Here is a 19,351-nt window from a genome sequence, read left to right on the forward strand (position 1 = left end):
AAAAGAAGGACAAAAACCACATGATCACCTCCATAGATGCTGAAAAAGCATTTGACAAAATTCAACATCCATTCATGATAAAAACTCTGAACAAAATAGGTATAAAGGGCAAGTACCTCAACATAATAAAGGCCATATATAATAAACCCAGAGCCAACATCATACTTAACAGCGAGAAGCTAAAAGCCTTTCCTCTAAGATCAGGAACAAGACAGGGATGCCCACTCTCCCCACTGTTATTCAACATAGTACTGGAGGTCCTAGCCACAGCAATCAGACAAAACAAAGAAATGCAAAGCATCCGGATTGGTAAAGAAGAAGTCAAACTGTCACTATTTGCAGATGACATGATATTGTACATAAAAAACCTTAAAGACTCCACTCCAAAACTACTAGAACTTATATGTGAATTCAGCAAAGTTGCAGGATACACAATTAATACACAGAAATCTGTTGCTTTCCTATACACTAACGATGAACTAGCAGAACGAGAAATCAGGAAAAAAATTCCATTCCCAATTGCATCAGAAAGAATAAAATACCTAGGAATAAACCTAACCAAGGAAGTGAAGGACCCATACCCTGAAAACTGCAAAACACTCTTAAGAGAAATTAAAGAGGACACTAACAAATGGAAACTCATTCCATGCTCCTTGCTAGGAAGAATTAATATTGTCAAAATGGTGATCCTACCCAAAGCAATCTACAGATTTAATGCAATCCCTATCAAAATACCAACAGCATTCTTCAACGAACTGGAACAAATAGTTTTAAAATTCATATGGAAACAGAAAAGACCCTGAATAGCCAAAGGTATCCTGAGAAGGAAGAATAAAACAGGGAGGATTTTGCTTCCCAACTTCAAATTCTACTACAAGTCACAGTAATCAAGACAGTTTGGTACTGGCATAAGAACAGATCCACAGACCAGTGGAACAGAATAGAGACTCCAGATATTAACCCAAACATATATGGTCAGTTAATATACGATAAAGGAGCCATCGAGATACAATGGGGAAATGACAGACTCTTCGACAGCTGGTGTTGGCAAAACTGAACAGCTACATACAAGAGAATGAAACTGGATCATTGTCTAACCTCATACACAAAAGTAAATTTGAAATGGATCAAAGACCTGAATGTAATTCATGAAACCATAAAACTCTTAGAAAAAAACATAGGCAAAAATCTCTTGGACATAAACATGAGCAACTTCTTCATGAACATATTTCCCCGGGCAAGGGAAACAAAAGCAAAAATGAACAAGTGGGACTATATCAAGCTGAAAAGCTTCTGTACAGCAAAGGACACCATCAATAGAACAAAAAGGCATCCTATAGTATGGGAGAATATATTCATAAATGACAGATCCGATAAAGGGCTGACATCCAAAATATATAAAGAGCTCACGCACCTCAACAAACAAAAAGCAAATAATCCAATAAAAAAATGGTCAGAGGAGCTGAACAGACAGTTCTCCAAAGAAGAAATTCAGATGGCCAACAGACACATGAAATGATGCTCCGCATCGCTAGTCATCAGAGAAATACAAATTAAAACCACAGTGAGATATCACTTCACACCAGTAAGGCTTGCCACCATCCAAAAGAAAAAGAAAAACAAATGTTGGCGAAGTTGTGGAGAAAGGGGAACCCTCCTACACTGCTGGTGGAAATGTAAATTAGTTCAACCATTGTGGAAAGCATTATGGAGGTTCCTCAAAAATCTCAAAATAGAAATACCATTTGACCCGGGAATTCTACTCCTAGGAATTTACCCTAAGAATGCAGCAGTCCAGTTTGAAAAAGACATATGCACCCCTATGTTTATTGCAGCACCATTTACAATAGCTAAGAATTCGAAGCAACCTAAGTGTCCATCAGTAGATGAATGGATAAAGAAGATTGGTACATATACACAATGGAATATTATTCAGCCATAAGAAGAAACAAATCCTACCATTTGCAACAACATGGATGGAGCTACAGGGTATTATGCTCAGTGAAATAAGCCAGGCAGAGAAAGACAAGTATCAAATGATTTCACTCATCCTTAGAGTATAAGAACAAAGAAAAAACTGAAGGAACAAAACAGCAGCCGACTCACAGCACCCAAGAATGGACTAACAGTAACCAAAGAGAAAGGGACTGGGGAGGGTGGGTGGGAAGAGAAGGGTAAGTGGGGGGGGGAAGAAACGGGGCATTATGATTAGCATGTATAATGAGGGGGGTCACGTGGTGCACTGTACAGCACAGAGAAGACAAGTAGTGACTCTAGCATCTTACTACACTGATGGACACAGACTGTAATGGGGTATGTGGGGGGACTTGGTGATGGGGGGAGTCTAGTAAAGATAATATTCCTCATGTAATTGTATATTAATGATACTAAACAAAAAATTAAAAAAAAATAAAATGGCTTGCTCTGCCCCCAAGGTCATATAGTACATGCTCAGAGCTTTTGGTGATAGGAAGTAACATCAAAATAGTTTGGAGAACTTGGAGGAATCTTGAGCAGGAAAATGACAAAGGCAACAGCTTTCAGGACAAGTCCTTTGGTGAGAAGGGAGTGTCCCACGGAGAGGCAGAAATGGGAGGAAGGACATCAGTGGAGGTCATCGGGTTGTTTAGTGGCCAGAGCCTGGAGGAGGGGCTGGCACACTGAAGGGAGAATCAAAGGCAAGGCAGGGACGGCAGTGGAGTGGGAGAAGGGGCAGCCACATTGCACAGACAGGAGAGGGCTTATTTAACACTGTAACTCTGTGTTTACTTAACAAAGCCTGGAGTGTCCTAGGATCAGCACGGGGAAAACATAGGTGGGCTGTTTACTGGATTGGGTGAATCTGCATCACTGGAGCACTTGTTGAACCCAAATGGCTGTGCTCCACCCCAGAGTTTCTGATTCCGAATCCCAGTGTTTAGCCTGAGGAACTGCGTTTCAGATGAGCTCTGGTGACACGCTTTGTGTAGCTCTGGTCTCAACAACTCTTTGCCCTGACCACCTACAGAAGGTCCATGTAGGTGGTTTTCTTATCCAGGCTTTTATTTCCTTGAGATGATAGCTGATTAAATGGTTTTGGATTTGGGGCTTTCCTAACTTAGTGGATTCAGGCATTTAAATAGGTCACCTGTACATTGCAAGCTATGATACTTTTCTACCTGGCCTGAACAGAAAACCAATCAGCATCCTTCACAGACCGGAAAAAATGCATTTCAAACTTTCTTCCTGCAAGTTGTAGAAATGAAAATAATGCAGAAGTATAGAAAGGTCTTACCAAATGTTTCACAGACTTCTGTGAATAAATACATGTGCATGTAGCTTTAAATGTCCATTTAGTTAAAAAGCAAAAAATTGATTCTACCAAGTTTCCTTTCTCACTTAATATGGACATTTTTATGTGTAAAGAGTTTTTACATGTAAGGAGTCATCTACAAAGCCCTCACTTTCTTACATTTTTAACCATTTTGTGAAAAAAAGGAATATCTTGGGGCAAAATTTTTCCCATGGGAATGTTGGTGCAATTTTATTAGGTAAGCATATGGGAAGGTGTGAGTCACTTAGTGTTTAATAGCAGAAGTTTGGGACTGGCCAGCTCGGCCTGCAGGGCAAGGAGTTGGAAGGGCTGCATCTTCCCTGTTTCTAGGACTCAGCCCTGGAGTCTGGCCTTGAGGAGGGCCTAGGGCAGGGCTGATGTTGAAGGGAGGTCCCACAAGCAGATGCCCTCTGCTCAAGGCTTGTGAAGCGCACCAGTCACTGGAGTCTGCACAGAAATCCCAGTAGTGTTTTTATCTGAGACCATTTTCATTCTGTGTAACCACTTAGAACAACCGCAAGCCTGGCCAGCTGGGCAGGGCTCAGGGTGTTGGGCTCGGTTTCTTGAGGTTGGGGAGTAGGCTTGATGCTGCCTGACCTGTTAGCAGCAAATTCTCTGAGTGGGAACTGGAAACCTCCTTTTGCACATTTATCTTTTTTACTTGAAGAATTAAAAAACAGAATAATATCTTCTAACTTGAATTTTCTGTTGGATCTAGTAATACTATTCTCATTACAGCTCTTTTAATACTTTTCTTATTACAAGAATAATGCATATTCTGCCTGCTTTTAAAATCATTTCAGTTGTGTTTTGTCAAAGTTTCTCCCAGGTGTGTCAAATATTTTCTCTGTTCCAGTACTGGTGGTGCTGGGCTTCACCAGGGGTTAGCAAGGGTGCCTTTCTCCTGGACATGTTCACTGTCTGTTCAGATGCAGGCAGGCAGCCTGGGTGCTAGAATTTCCCCAGGACATCTGCCTGGACCCACTGGTCACACTTTTTAGCCGAGTGGCCAAGTCCATACAATTCCACACTGTGGGCATGAGGAAGGGCACGTGTCATGGGTGGGGAGGAATTCAGCCTGCATCCTGGGTTGATTTGAGGGCTGCCATGAAAACATCCAAACATTGTTATAGTAGAGGCATGGGGACATACCTGTCTGTGTTTTGGTTCTTGTTTGGTTTTGCTGTTTAACCAATGATTTTAAAAGGTAGTTGTGTAAAAAAACAACCATTTTATTATGCTTCTGGGTTCTGTGTGTCAGGAATTTGAAATGGGGTGACTGTCCTTGTTTTATGACGTCTGGGGCTGCAGTTGGGATGATCCACATAGTTGGGGCTGGAGGGAATCCACTCCAGGTGGCTTTGCTGGCAGGTCTGCCCCTGGGGATGAGCTTGGCTAGCACTGGACCTTGGAGTGCCCACAGGTGAGCTGTCTGAACTCAGTGGTCCAGGGCTCCAGGAGCCAGGGTCCCAGCCAGTGAAGCAGAAATGCACACTCTTTATGACCAGCTCCAAAAGTCACATAGTGTCACTTCTGCTCTCCCTTGTGGTCAAAGCAGTCACAAGTCCACCAAATTCAAGGGGAGGACACAGACACCGTACCTCCTGATGGGAGGTGTGTCAAAGAGTTTTTGGACAATTTTTTAAAATTCCACTTGGGAGGCTCTGTGTAGAAGCACAGTGACACCATACAGCTTTGCAGTGAGCACTTGGCAGACGAACTGAGTCATAGCTCAGATGAGGCGTTTTGTTGTAGTTAACACGCTTGGGAAACCTCAAGCAGAACAGTAAACAGAATCACAGCAGTGTCTGAGCCACACTGTACTTGAGTGTTACTGGAACTTTCTCTGCACATAACACTCATTTTAGATGAGCTCAGGGTGCCTTACATTTGTGCAGGGTTCCAGTTTTGAATACTTCTGTAAATTAAAGTGTTCTCAACTTCAGCAAGCAGGAGGTCGGAATTGGTAGTTTCTCTCCTGAAATGGGGAGCATCTTCAGCATTTGTATAGGCTGGGTCGCCCCCCACAAAGAGTTCATGAGGTCAGTGATCCCCAGTGTTTGAGCACAGTCTACCTGCAGGGTGCTTGAGGGTAGGGGATTGGGAAAACACAGCTGCCTTTTTCCAGTGGAGATGGCGAATGCTGGGGCCCTGGGTAGGTCGGGCAGCCCTCCTATGGGGAAGCCCTGGCACCAGTGAGGGTGGTCACTAGTTGTGTGACCTTTTGTGAGTCCTGGCTCAGGCTTGGCTCCAGGCTTTGGCTGGGAAGTGGAGGTAACAAATAAGTGACTTTGTGATTAGAGACAGCCAGAAGAAAGGTTGGGTAAAAGGTAGTGATCTGGTGTCGCTGTGCTTACTGTCTGTCTTGGCCTTGTCGTGGGATTCCCATGGCCACTGCCAGGCCTGATGCAGTGGCCAGTGCCACGTACTGTTGAACCTGTGACTTGTTCGCCTCAGGGCCCCCTGTACCTCTGGCCAGTGCTGCCTTCCCTGCTCTAGCTTCCCTTCCCCCTTGCCCACTAGATGCCTTCTGCCTGGTTCACTGGGATGCCAGCTCTGAGTGTGTGCTAGTCCCAGACCATTGTCCCTTCCCTGGCTGTCTAACACCTCCTGTGCTCTTACCCCATGACATCACCTGTGTCACCATTCTACCCTGACCTCTCCCACCTCTGGCTGGCACATGGTTCCCCTGCTCTGTCCTCTGCGTCCTTCACCCTGGCCATCTGCCCCTCACACCCTGCCTCCTTTATGCTAAAGCACGGCTGCCCTGTCCCAGTCTGATGATTGCTGGCGGCCTGCTAATCAGAGTCCAGCTGACTTGGAGTGCTACAGAAGGTAGCCCTTCCCGGGGCACCTCTGCGAGCACTGCCCCCATTCTTCCTGCGGACCATCTCCGTCAGAGCCCAGTCCACATCCCCGCCCGTGTGCAGCCGTCACCATCCTGTTCGGGCTGCAGCTCCTGATGTGTTACATATGGGTGGCTGGTGGCTGTTTTCCCCTCAGGGACCAGAACTCCCTGGACTGTGATTGTCCCTAATCATTCTGGTATCTCTTAGAGCAGGGATTGGCTAACTATGCCCCACTGCAGCCCACCCTCAAGCTAAGAAAATTTCAACAATTTTTAAATGGTTGAAAAAAGTAAAAAAAAAAAAAAAAATTGCTATTTCATAGTACATGAAATTTTAATTTCAGTGTTCTTGAATAAACTTGTATGGGAGCACAGCCATGCTTTCCCAAATTATCTTGACTGTGCTCGGCCAGCAGTGATGGAGTTGAGTAGTTGCTTCAGGGAGCATATGGCCTGCAAAGACTTAAATATTTACTTACCTATCCCTTTCCAGAAAAAGTTGGCTGACTCTCGCTCTAGAGCAGTGATTCTCTATCATTTGGGAGAGCTTTTCATTCATTCGTTCTTTTGGCAAATACTTAGCACTAAATATTATTCAAGCATTTTGATGTTGTAGGTAGCAGAAGCGAGCAAAACAGATCCTTGGCCTCTTTGGAGCTTACATTTTTTTGGAGGGAACCATATATAGATTCATAGATAAATAGACTTGTAGATATAGGTGCTAAGTGCTGTGAAGATAAAAGTTAAGTATGGGCAGGGAAGAGGAGGGGGGAGCGCTATTACAAACTGGTTAGGAAGAGCTCTTTGGTGAGGTAGCTTTTGAGCTGAGACCTGTATGGACTCAGGGAGGCAGATAAAAAAGAAGTTGGGAGAAGAGTTACAGGCAAAGGCCCTGGGCAGGAGGGGCAGGCTTGACAAGTTGGAGAAATTACAAGGGACCAGAGTGGTTGGGGCCTGGACTCTTGATCTTCGCAGGTCACCAGCTCCCTTAGGGTGGAGGCCCCACCTTCCCCAGGGGTCAGAGTCACCTGGGGCACTTAAAAAATCCGATGCCTGTGGAGATTCTGATACAGGAGACTGAAGTGCTGACTTGGGTGGGGTCTCCTGCTCCATTCCTGTCCATTCTCAGCTATAGTGAGATTTTGGAGAAAGAACCATTCTGATCTAAAGGGCACCATGGTTAGGAGCATTTGCTGCCACACGTCATACCTTGCTTGGCACCTAGCAGGGGCTCAATGAATAAATGTTGGCATTTTAAAAGAGACCTGCACTTAGCCATTGACACCCTCGGTTACTGCTGTAGGCAGGCCTGCTGTTTCTCCCTCTGCCCATCCTGAAGGACTGTGTTCTTATGATTTGGGTAAGTTCCCCTGGGCCCTGTGGATACCTGTGCTCCACCTTTTCCCTCATGAGTGGGGTCAGGCTGCTCCCCACCGTCGTTGCAGATGGATGCCTGCTGCAGCTTGCCAGCCATCAGCCGGCTCTGGGACAGCTTCTCTGGCGCATTCCTCTTGGTGTCTTCCTCTTCCATCATGAGGGGTGTGGTTGCTGTGCGTGGCCACGGGGCCTTACCCTCCGTGCATCTGCAGGCGCCAGCTTTGCTGGATGGCTGGCCGATGGATGAGCGAGGAAGGAGTTTAGGCAACACTGGAAAGAGAAGGCCTGGTGTCTGCATGGGTCAGCCAGGGCCCTTCCCACTGCCCGGTGGGTGTGCTGCCTGGTCAGATGTCTAAGCACCAGCGCTTGCCTGCAGGCATGCCTTCCATCCCCCTTACAGAGGCATATGCCCTCCTGCAGGGGACTTCTGGACTTAGTGTAGAAGTTCATGTGCTTTCCAGGTTGAGGTGCAGATCAGAACGCCCAATAAAAGGATGATAAACATTGCAGCCATTTAAAATGCACAGGTGTGAAATGGAAAGGGCAGTTCTGTCGGTTCACTATTGTAACAGTTCTTAAAATAGGGTGTCAGGATTGCTGGTGAAGAGTCTGTACTTTCCGTGTGGCTGGCATCTAAGGATTTGGGATGTACCCCTATTCTAAAACACTCTACTACAAGTGCACCACTTAAACTCCAGCTTTTATGGAGGATTTGACAAGCTATGTATGCATGGTAGACTTTCAAGGATTTCTGAAATCAGAAACTCCTGAAACTCATTCATAAATCCTTAGAGACCCACAGATTACAGACTGAGAAATTGTGTTCTAACAGGGTTTATCTCAACTGATGTCTGATTCATATTCAAGAAACCGAGTTAGACTAATAGAGACTACCACAATATTGGCTTAGCATTTTATTATTTTTATTTGTTGTAAAAGGACAGATTTTTAATCATTCCCTTGAAAATCACTCAGTTTTTTGCCCTACATGAAAATTTCTATGTCATTGATGTTCTTGAACTAGGTTTCCCCGTGTGTGGCATGGAATCTAGGTATAGATAAGACAGAGAGAGAACTGAAATCCATGTGCCTCAGTTTGCATGCAATTTTAAAAATTAATAGTAAAAATTAAGAAATTATCTTGAAAACTGTATAAGGAGGTTAGTTTTAAGCCCCTTGTTAGTAATTATGAATGATTACCTTTGTCTTGAATACTTAATATTGAGTCCTTTTCTATATGTAATAGATTTAATATATAGTTCAGTTTAGTTCAGATATTTATAGAGTACATCTATTAGTAAATCCTAGCTATTCCTTTGGGGCAGGGTAAGGTGGGTCAAATTGTCTAAAGCAGGTTGCAAAATTCTAAAAGCAACATTGATTTATATCGTTGTTGAGCTTTTGAACACCATGTCCAGATGGTTCACACACAGAATCATGCTCCAGGCTAGCTTACACATGACACCAGGAGCAGTGCTCCACAGTCGTTGGAAGTCGCCTGTGTTTTCCCCTTGGAATGAGTCTGTGGTGACGCAGGTGCTCTTCCTGCCTGCCGTGAGTGGTCTGTGCTGGGGGCCCGGTCCAGTTTGCTTCTGAGAGCAAAGTGGGCAGACTTTAGAAGGAGGCCAAAAACACTTGACATAAAAACATTTGAAAGATTCATTGGTATAATACTTCTGAAGATAAATGTACTAAGGAAGAGATAAATATACGATAGTGAAACATTTCTTGTCTTCCATTCACCTAATTCTGGTTTCTGGTCTGCATGTGCTCAGTGTTGCAAATGTGAATAAGGAAACACCAGATCTTAGGGGGGGACCCACCTTTGAGCAGCCAGTTAGACAGAAGTGTGTAGTGGGCACTGTGCTGACACACAGGGGCTCCCTGTGTCCCCTGGAACAAGAGAGTGGTCGAGGCTTTCGCCAGAGTGGGATGCCCAGGTGAGGTGGGTGCCCTCTGGCCAAGGAGACCACTTGCAGGCAGAGTAGGGGTTGGGAGGCCAAGTAGGGCAGGAGGGTGAAGAATCTGTGGGGAGGGCTGCCATGACGGGTTGCATGGAGGTCTGATTGGTGAGCAGGTGAAGGGTTCAGGAAGCTCTCTCCATGAACTGGGAAGAGCAGCTGGGGAGGTGGGTGCATCTCCAGGTGTGGGCGAAGAGCCAGTCAAAGAGGTCTGAGCCACAAGAATAGATGTGGGCATTATCCACGAAGAGCCATCATTTTCTGTTTATAAAGGGTGGTGAAGCTGTGGCTGTGGGAGCCGCCTTCTCTGGCCACACCCCAGGCCCCTCCCCCTCTTCGCAGGGGACAGGATCTATCACACAGAAAAGACCTGGGGCCGGGGGCCACCTGTCCTTAGTTCAACCGGGGAGGTGTCTAGGAGCGGGCAGGCAGCCGTAGTTATCTCAGATGGTCTAAGTGATGACAAAGAGACTGAGAAGTGTGAAAAAAGAAACTGAGTAAATTAAAACCATGGAATGATTGAGAAGATTGTCAAAATTACTGCCCATACAGAAGGCACTTGAAGGAGTGGATAATTCTTCCCATGTAGTTCAGCGGCCTGAATAGAGAGGGACCACTCGTGGTGTATTTTGACAAGCAGCATAATCCTAAAGCCAAAAAGAGGTGGTGTATTTATTTGTAAGACAGTGAGATGTCTGTGGGGTTCGGCAGCTCCTTGTTCCTCCACAATGTCTGAAGTCTGAGCTGAGGACTGACCCTGATGTTCACAAGTTGTTTAGGAAGAGATTGAGAACAGGGGCATGGCATTTAGCAAGGGTTTAAAAATCTTTTCCCTCCTTTTTAAAAAGCAAGGTAAGCACATAAATACAAGGAAAAAGAAACAATTAAAAGAAAAAAATTAAAAAATGACTTCACCATTTAAACTCGGTATTTTTACTTCTCCAGATAATCTTTTTTTTCCTTTGTATGTTTCAGTAGCAGAAGTCATACAGCATGCATATTTTCTCAGCTGGAACTGTCATAACTGCATTATCATGTTACAACATAGTTCTGTAATCTTTTTATTGAGATGTAATTGACATGTAACATTAGTTTTAGGTGTACACGTATTATAAAATGATCACTACAATAATTTGAGGTAACACCCGTCACCACATATATTACAAATTTTGTGTGTGTGATAAGATTTTTCAAGATTTATTCTTTCAGCAACTTTCAAATACATGATACCCTATTACTTACTGTTGTTACAGTGCTGTACTGCACATCCTCAGGACTTGTTTTATTTTGACCCGCTTTACCATTTCACCCACCCCATCCCCTGTTTCTGGCAACCAGTAATCTGTCCTCTGTACTGATACAGATTTGAGCTTGGGTTTTGTTTCTTGTTTTTTTCCTTCAGTTTTCACATGTAAGTGAGATCATACTGTGTTTGTCTTTCTCTATCTGACTTTCACTTAGCATAATGGCTGTAGGCCCACCCACGTTGTCACAGATGGTAAGATTTCATTCTTTTTATGGCTGAATAATAGTGCATTGTATATATGCTCTACTTTTTCTTTACCTATTCATCTATTGGTAGACACTTAGGTTGTTTCTTTGTCTTGGCTATTGCAAATATTGCTGCAATAAACATAGGTACAGTGTTGTGTTTTTTAGTGTTTTCATTTCCTTTAGATAAATACCCTGAAGTGGAATAACTGGGTCATATGGTAGACAAATTTGTAATATTTTGAGGAACCTCCACACTGTTTTCCATAGTTCCATTGGCTGCACCAATTTACATTCCCACCAACAGTGTAGGAGGGTTCCCTTTTCTCCACATCCTCACCAACACTTGTTATTTCTTGTGTTTTTTTTTATAATGGTCATAGTCATAGTTCTGATTTTGTTGCATAGCTATGTCATGATTTATGTAGCAATTCCCCCATTGTAAGATATTTTCATTTCCTCCCCCTTTTTGTGAAGTCAGCTCTCATATATATATTTATTTCCTGAGGATAATATTCAAAAGCAAGATCACATCCACAGATACAAACATTCCTTATGTTTTTAAATGAATAATGAATATAGTACAACTTTAATTTCTTCCATTTCTTGGTTACTTGCCACTTTTATTCAGTTGTTTATTGCTATATTTTCTATCAAGAGTTTCTCTTCTATTTGAAGAGAGATGTGGACCCAACATCTCCCTTCTGGACAAAGGGGATTTCTTGTAGGGAGCATGATTTTGGAGTCCTATTCAAGAAACATTTATTAAACCCCTACTATGTCCCAGAGGATGGCAATAAGAAGATGCCTAGAAATAGATCCTAACCTCAGGGCCTTTCCTAGCTCACGGGATCACCCGCCCCATGACTGGGAGGGTGTTTGCATTTTTTCTTCACAGTCTGGAAGCCTCTCTGAGCATCTGGCCCTTAGGAGGCTGTCAGCATTTGGAGATGACCACTGGCTGCCATATAGGAATGCTGGGATGGTTCATTCATGGGGAAGGTGTCTTTGTGAAGTGACCCTCTGTTCAGCCCCTAAAGCATTTGCTCCTGGTCTCCTGTTGAGTCTTTAAAGTCATCAGTGGTAAAATCTCACTGTTGGAGCTGGGCTGACTTACATAGACATGTACTGAAGGCCAGCTGTACACATGGTAACCCACCCTCCAGGCGCTACAGTTACAGAGGCAGACAGCAGGCCAAAAACTCTCACATAAAGGGGATGCGATGAGACTCAGAAGGGATGAATTTCAGTTGCAGTTCAGCCACAGTGTCGACTCTGGGTTTTGGTTGCATGGACATTCAGAGAAAGGTTTGAACTGCAAACCCCACAAGAAGCATTCCAAATTTTTTAAATTGGACTTAATACTTAGAAGTGTGCATTGTCTTCATGAGCTGTAATTTAGTTTTCTTAGTGAACTTTTAAATACTGGTTAAAAAAATTAAAATTGTTTTAGTTGGAATCCTTGAATGTTATAAACTTAAATACTGACTTTTTTCTTCTTTTCCTTACAGCTGTTTGGGGCAACTTCGTTAATATGAGGTAATTATTTCTAATAACTCAGATATCAGGTTGGGTTTTATAAACACATATCCATTGTTACATATACACCTTTGATGTCATGTCTTAATTGAAGAATATTTTTAAAGTGAAACTGAGTTTTTTGCTATTCACGCATCTAGGCTGTGTCTGTCCTCCTATGGATATTCTCAAGAAATGATCTGATTTTAATGTTTACCCAAATAGAGCACAGTTGTGAAAGATAAACCATGGTGCTGCACTGGTCAGCTCCTTTGCATTGCCCACCTCGGGGTCCCTTCTCCCCTTTACAGATGATAGAGGTTTGACCCTAGTTTTTTTATTTTTTATTTTTTTTATTTTTATACTTGATTTATATGTGGATCCCACATTTCTCCCTTTATTATTATTATTATTATTTCTAATAAAATGCTGAAGTGGTAGGTAGATGTAAGATAAAGGTAGAAAACTTAGTTTAGTGTTGTAAGAGAGCAAATGTAGATGATCAGGTGTGTGCCTGTAGACTATGTGTTAATCCAAGCTAGACAAGGGCAATAAAACATCCATGGATGCAGAAGATTTCTCTCAAAACAGGGGGGGAGAGGTTCTAAGCCTCACCTCTGTTGATCCCCAATTTCTCACCTGATGGCCCCCCTGCGACTGTGCCTCTGACCCTAGCTTTTACACCACTAACATGTGAGGGTATTTTTGGGCAGCTTGAGCAAGCACAGGGCTGGGGGTGGTAGGAGGGGGCTTACCCAAGTCTTTTGAGAAGGGAGCTGCATTAAGGAAAACTGTGACCAGCCAGGTGATGCCTAGACCACCTGTGTCTCCCGGAGCAACACAGGAGCCTTCTGGCCTCTGTATTATTTATGCTTCTTAATAGGGCAGGAGGGACACTCACAAAAGTAAAGTCCTTGTGTTACTGTCTAAAAAAAAAAAAAAAATCAGCAAAAATTAATAAGCATTCATTGTAAAACAAATTTGGTGCTGTTAGTACAGTGCTACATTTCAAGAAAAATTCACCCCACTCTGTATTTCAAATTGGTAATGAAAATAAAAGAATAGCAATCACCATTGCAGTGTTTGAGCTGGACTTGGTCAGTGCTGCTGCAAGGCCGTGAGGGCAAGGGGCTGCTGTGCCCCCACTGGCGTTTCCTGTGGAGTCAGCCCTGCAAGATGGGAAGGGCTGTGTGGATCTCATCCCTCCCACCAGGGCTTGTGTGTTGCCTGACGAAGGCTTTGTGTGTGGCTAGGAGGGGTGCTTAGATTGCACATAAAGGAGCTCTGTCTGTTTACTGGGAAAAACTCCATTTTGCATTAAATCCCCAGGAAAACCCAGCAGAAAAACTTGTGCCCCTGTAGACACACTTCCTGCATCTGATTTAAATCCATGTTGAGTATAACATGAAAAGTGAGAGTATTTTAGAAAGGACCTACAGGTAGTGAGCACATGAGGTGGGTGGAGGGAGAGTCCTCCCCGAGATGCCTTATTTTCCCCTGGGGCGACCCCCTCTGGAAGGGTTGAGACACAGGACTGATACTGGGAAGAGGACCGAGGGGTCCGCAGCCTTTGGTTCATTCCAGCTGTGTAATTTGTTCAGAAATACATCTTGATGTCTTAGAAGCCTTTCAATTGATCTCAGTTTTGTAGCTTTCTACTCAACAGGTCTATCCAGGAAAATGGTGAACTAAAACTTGAGAGCAAGATTGAAGAGGTTGGTTTCTTTCCCACATTTTGTTTTTTTCTATGTATTTGTCAACTTCAGTTTTGCTTGTGCTAGTGTCTTTATTGTGGTAGCTTGATGCTGAGCTATGATTTTGAAAAACTACCTCTCAAAAAAAGAATCCCTTATATATGAGGAGACTTTCAGTTTGTTATGCTGATGCATCTCTGGTCAGCATTTATCCATTTTACAAAGGTGTGATGTAGTAAAAGGGATTCCACCTTGAAGGCAGAACAGATTTAAACTTTTATCTGACTTTCCAGGTAAGCCTTTCCGAGCTTTCGTAGAGAAAGAGAAGTGGGTATCTTGACAAGGAGTGGAAGCAAGTGCCAGTATCTGCTCACCTGAGCAGATGCTAAAAGGAAAAACAGCCCAACTCAGATGCTAGGGCCTGGGAGCACAATGGGCTTCTGCAGTGCAGACGGAGAGCCACAGTGGCCTCACTGAAAGCGGCTCCTCTTGTTGATGACTCACCTTCTGCTTTAAAATAATGGCTTATATTTTAGTCAAATAAATATAGATAAACTGTTATAAGACGAGTTGTGCGGGGTACAGGAGTTACTCATTTTGTATGAAGCCAGACGCTTTAGTTGTGGGGAAGCCCTGGGATTGCTAGTTCTGTCCGAGCTCACTGTTCACACACATGGGTGTGGGTTGACTCAGCCTGCAGTTTACCTGTGGAGCTGATGACATGGAGATAGCATGCAGAAACAAGATGTTCAGGGTTTGTGGGCAGCTTCTAGGGGATTCAGTAGTTATTGAACAGAAGCGGGTGGTGTTGATCTGTCTGTTTTTATGAGCCCCAACCACCTTTAACATTGCTCGTAGTGAGATAAGGCAAGTAAAAAGGTTAAGTCTCAGAGACTTAGGCACCTGGGGAATAAGACTCCAACATGCAGTATATTATCCTGATTCTAGAACTGAGATTCAAGTGGTATAACTTTACTTCAAAGTGGAAGTGAATTGTAGAAGAAATTAATATCTGTTTTGAATTATGTCATGCCTATCTAGAACATCAGTGGGGTGGAAGTGGTGGAAGACTGTGTTTTTACTTTAAAACTAATTTCAGTTATTTTTATTTTAGATTGTTGAGCCACTAAGAGAGAAAATCAGAGATTTGGAAAAAAGGTATGTATACACTTTGTGTTTTAAGTTTAGGAAAAGTACTATTTTATTGACCTTAAAAGGTCAATATCTAATATAAGTTCATCTCAACTGAGTCATTCTAGAATATGAAAAATATAAGGCATTTTCAAGACAAGAACTTTTCTATGAGAAGGTAACTTTTTACTTTAAAGTTTGGATGCATTGTTTTTAAACCTTTTTTTTTTACTTGTTTGGTGTTTTTAGACCTTTTTTTCTCTTTTGTCATTAAGAACCATTTCTGATGACAACTATGGGTTCTCTCCAGAAAAGAGTATTGCTTATTTAATCAATTTATTTTTCGGGGGAGCTTCTGAAACCCAACTGTAGATCCTACATTAAAAGTCCTTCCTCTGTTATCCACTGTCCATGTGTTATCTACAAACTGACAATCTAAACAAATGTCTACATAAATGTTTTTGGTTTCTTAACCCAATTTGAATATAAAACCCAAATAGTCCAAACACTGGATGAAGAGATGATATAGGTGTGTTAAAGTCTTGCTTTTCCAAACCCTGTGAATTTCTCAGTTCCAGAAAATTCATTACATACAAGTTGAGACTAGGCCTTACCTTCTTTTAACTTCAAGGCAGTCAGATAGTTTCTAGCATATGTTGATTGGTCTAAGAGAATTCCAAAACAAGAAAACAAATGTGGAACACTGAAAATCTGGTACCCTTTGTAAGCACCATAAGTATTGTGATTATGGAGCCTGTGATGTCATGGTTAGTCATTTATCTGCTTTTGTCACCAAACTGCCTCACTAAGTTTTCAGAATTGAGTCCAGGTAGAGCAGCTGGGAGAGGGGTATTGTATAATAGGGTGGAAACTTCTGTTTGAACCAGATTGCAAAGAAAGTTCCTCCTCACCCTTTGTCCTGGTGGTGTGTCCCCCCTGCATGTGGGGGGTGCACTCAACAGTCCCATTCTCTATAAAACTATTCAGCTGCAGCACTGGCATGTTTTGTGGAGTGTATGTGGAAAACGTCATGTGTCCAGAGTAGCAGTTGGGTCTTTAGAGGGTGAAAAAAGAAAAACAAACACATTCATATAATTATTATTTTTTCCTTGGGATGAGTTTGAATGATGTGCATCAGCACTGTATGAGCCTTCTATCAAGTCTGGAATATAAATGAAGATATGGAAAGCCATTTTTTTCTTTAATTTTGGTATTTTCATTAAATGATCAAAGAAAGATAATGATGGAAAAGAATCAAAAGGTGTTCGTTCACTTTCTTCTTGTCCATTGATAGTTTATAGGTAGTCCGGCAAACTATTAATTTTGACTTTTACTGGAGTCAAAGTTGTTTAACAGATTCAGTAGTAATGTAAGGCTGTTGTTTGTGCTTTAAATTTTTCTTGCCATGATTTGAAATTATGTTGCTTGTAACATTTCATTAGATGGAGTCAGGAATTCTCCCTTTGATAAGACTGTCATAATCCAAGAGATTTCAATTGAAGCTTCTAAAAAAATAGTTTATGGTGAAAAAAATTACTCACCACAGATTTTATGTTGGGTGTCCCCCCCCCAAATAAAAACAATCTGCCATGGATGATCATTTTCTTTGGGGAATAATACTAGTTCATGAAGAGAAAAGTGAATCAATTAGATTACTTCCCAAAGGCAATGGTTTACACACATGGTCTCTTGAAACAGGAGAACTTTATGACTCTTGATGCTTTTTTGTTGCTCTGTTCCCTAAATTGGAAAGAGAATTCCAAGTACAGCATTATCTTAAAGAATTTACCAGAAACTCCTTTTGCCAGACTGAGAATTACCTTTAAAATAGATACAGAGGTTAAGTATTTGCCTCTGGGGACTGCTTTTCTTTTCTTTCTTTTTTTTTTTTTTTTGAGGGCATCTCTCATATTTATTGATCAAATGCTCGTTAACAACAATAAAATTCTGTATAGGGGAGTCAATGCTCAATGCACAATCATTAATCCACCCCCAGCCTAATTCTCGTCATTCTCCAATCTTCTGAGGCATAACAAACAAGTTTTTACATGTAGAACAAATTCTTACATAGTGAATAAGTTCTTACATGGTGAACAGTACAAGGGCAGTCATCACAAAAACTTTCGGTTTTGATCACTCATTATGAACTATAAACAATCAGGTCAAATATGAATATTCGATTGATTTTTATACTTGATTTGTATGTGAATCCCACATTTCTCCCTTTATTATTATTATTATTATTATTATTTTTTAATAAAATGCTGAAGTGGTAGGTAGATGCAAGATAAAGGTAGAAAACATAGTTTAGTGTTGTAAGAGGGCAGATATAGATGATCAGGTCTGTGCCTGTAGACTATGTGTTAATCCAAGCTAGACAAGGGCAATAATACATCCACGGATGCAGAAGATTTCTCTCAAAACAGGGGGGGTGAGGTTCTAAGCCTCACCTCTGTTGATCCCCAATTTCTCACCTGATGGCCCCCCTGCGACTGTGCCTGTCTTAGGTTGTTCCTCCCTTGAGGAATCTTACCCGTCTCTGGCTAACCAGTCATCTTCCGGGGCCATACAGGGAAATGTAAAGTTGGTAAGTGAGAGAGAAGCCATATTGTTTGAAAAGGTTAGCTTATTACTTCTTTGCATATTTATGCCCTGTGGCTTCTATGCCCAGCATTTGTCTTGAGGTATCTTTACCACTAGGAGGAGTTATGATACTCGGTGAATTCGATATGAGGCACGAATTCTATTTAAGGGTTGTAATTAGGAAGGAAGAAGAAAAGCTATAGAGGTAGCAGATGGAAGAAAACATGGGAAGATTGATTATTTCTTTGACATATCTTCTTGTAGAGTAACTTAAGCATGTATAGGTTTTAAACTACTAATTAAATTGCACATACACATTAACATAATAGGAATACATTTACATAACCAAAGCAGATCTATAATTACCAGCCATCTCCAGTGAAGCCAAGAAAACCAGTTAGGGCACCCTAGGCATTTGTGAAAATTTGTCTATGATATAATGGATATTGTCCAACTGTACTTGAACAGTCTGAGAGAAATCAGACAAAACAACCCATTCCTGGAAACTGTTCACATCCCATATGTTCTTTTAACAGTAGATAGTCTGTAGTTGTAAGATTTTGAGCGCTACAACTTGCACTTCTCCTAATTCTTGGTTGAGTTCCAACAGTATAGATCCAGTCAAATTTGTTGTTTTACTATATGCACAGGCCAGCTTAGATATCTCCTTCTTCATTCCAATGGCAAGTCCAGGAACCGGTGGGATGAATGCAGCTACAACTGCAGCATCGCCTGGATCTTTGTTGAGGTTTTTTGATGATCATCTTCTGGTATGTCTCTTCCAGAGAGTGCTGATGTTGGAAGTTCTTCTTCATATCATATTTTAGTTCATTTTCTGGGTAGCCAAATTAGGCTTTGATCCTCTGTATAAACACAAACATACCCTTTGCCCACACTTTGATATGCCCTTTATACCCTTGTGTAGAACTCATTGGAGGTCACCACACAGGAACTGCTTTTTTTTTTAATAGAAAGGAATATTATCAGAAAAGTGTACATCCATAGCCGATCATCTGACACCCTTAAGTGATCAAAATTAAGGATATTTAAAGCATGCATTAATCATTGATTTACAGTTAGTTTTATCCTATCAGGAAGTAATCCCCCTTCTCTTTCTTTCTTTCTTTTTTTTTTTTTATCTTTAATCTACACTTACATGAAGAATATTATGTTTACTAGGCTCTCCCCTATACCAGGTCCCCCCTATAAACCCTTTTACAGTCACTGTCCATCAGCATAGCAAAATGTTGTAGAATCACTACTTGTCTTCTCTGTGTTGTACAGCCCTCCCCTTTCTCCCACCCCCCACATGCATGTTAATCTTAGTACCCCTCTTCTTCTTCCCCCCCCTTATCCCTCCCTACCCACCCATCCTCCCCAGTTGGGGGCTGCTTTTCTAGTTGCTCATCCTAAAATGGTTCTGTTCTTCAGGGTG

General features: G+C 42.2%; 1 protein-coding gene across 8 annotated transcripts in view; it reads left to right on the forward strand.

The window, feature by feature from the left end:
* UXS1 (UDP-glucuronate decarboxylase 1) overlaps positions 1-19,351 on the forward strand; it is a 143,799-nt gene that overhangs the window by 40,765 nt on the left and 83,683 nt on the right. For 5 of the 8 annotated variants that reach the window (XM_057496879.1, XM_057496878.1, XM_057496876.1 and 2 more), the window contains exons 2-4: positions 12,502-12,529; positions 14,160-14,223; positions 15,317-15,360. In XM_057496879.1, coding sequence (XP_057352862.1) covers positions 12,502-12,529; positions 14,160-14,223; positions 15,317-15,360 — 136 coding nt within the window. The remainder of the gene's footprint in view (positions 1-12,501; positions 12,530-14,159; positions 14,224-15,316; positions 15,361-19,351) is intronic. The other 3 variants (XM_036920947.2, XM_057496877.1, XM_036920938.2) reach the window with 1 other exon arrangement.

The sequence above is a fragment of the Manis pentadactyla genome, chromosome 2 (assembly GCF_030020395.1).
Source record: "Manis pentadactyla isolate mManPen7 chromosome 2, mManPen7.hap1, whole genome shotgun sequence".
Classification (NCBI taxonomy): domain Eukaryota; kingdom Metazoa; phylum Chordata; class Mammalia; order Pholidota; family Manidae; genus Manis; species Manis pentadactyla.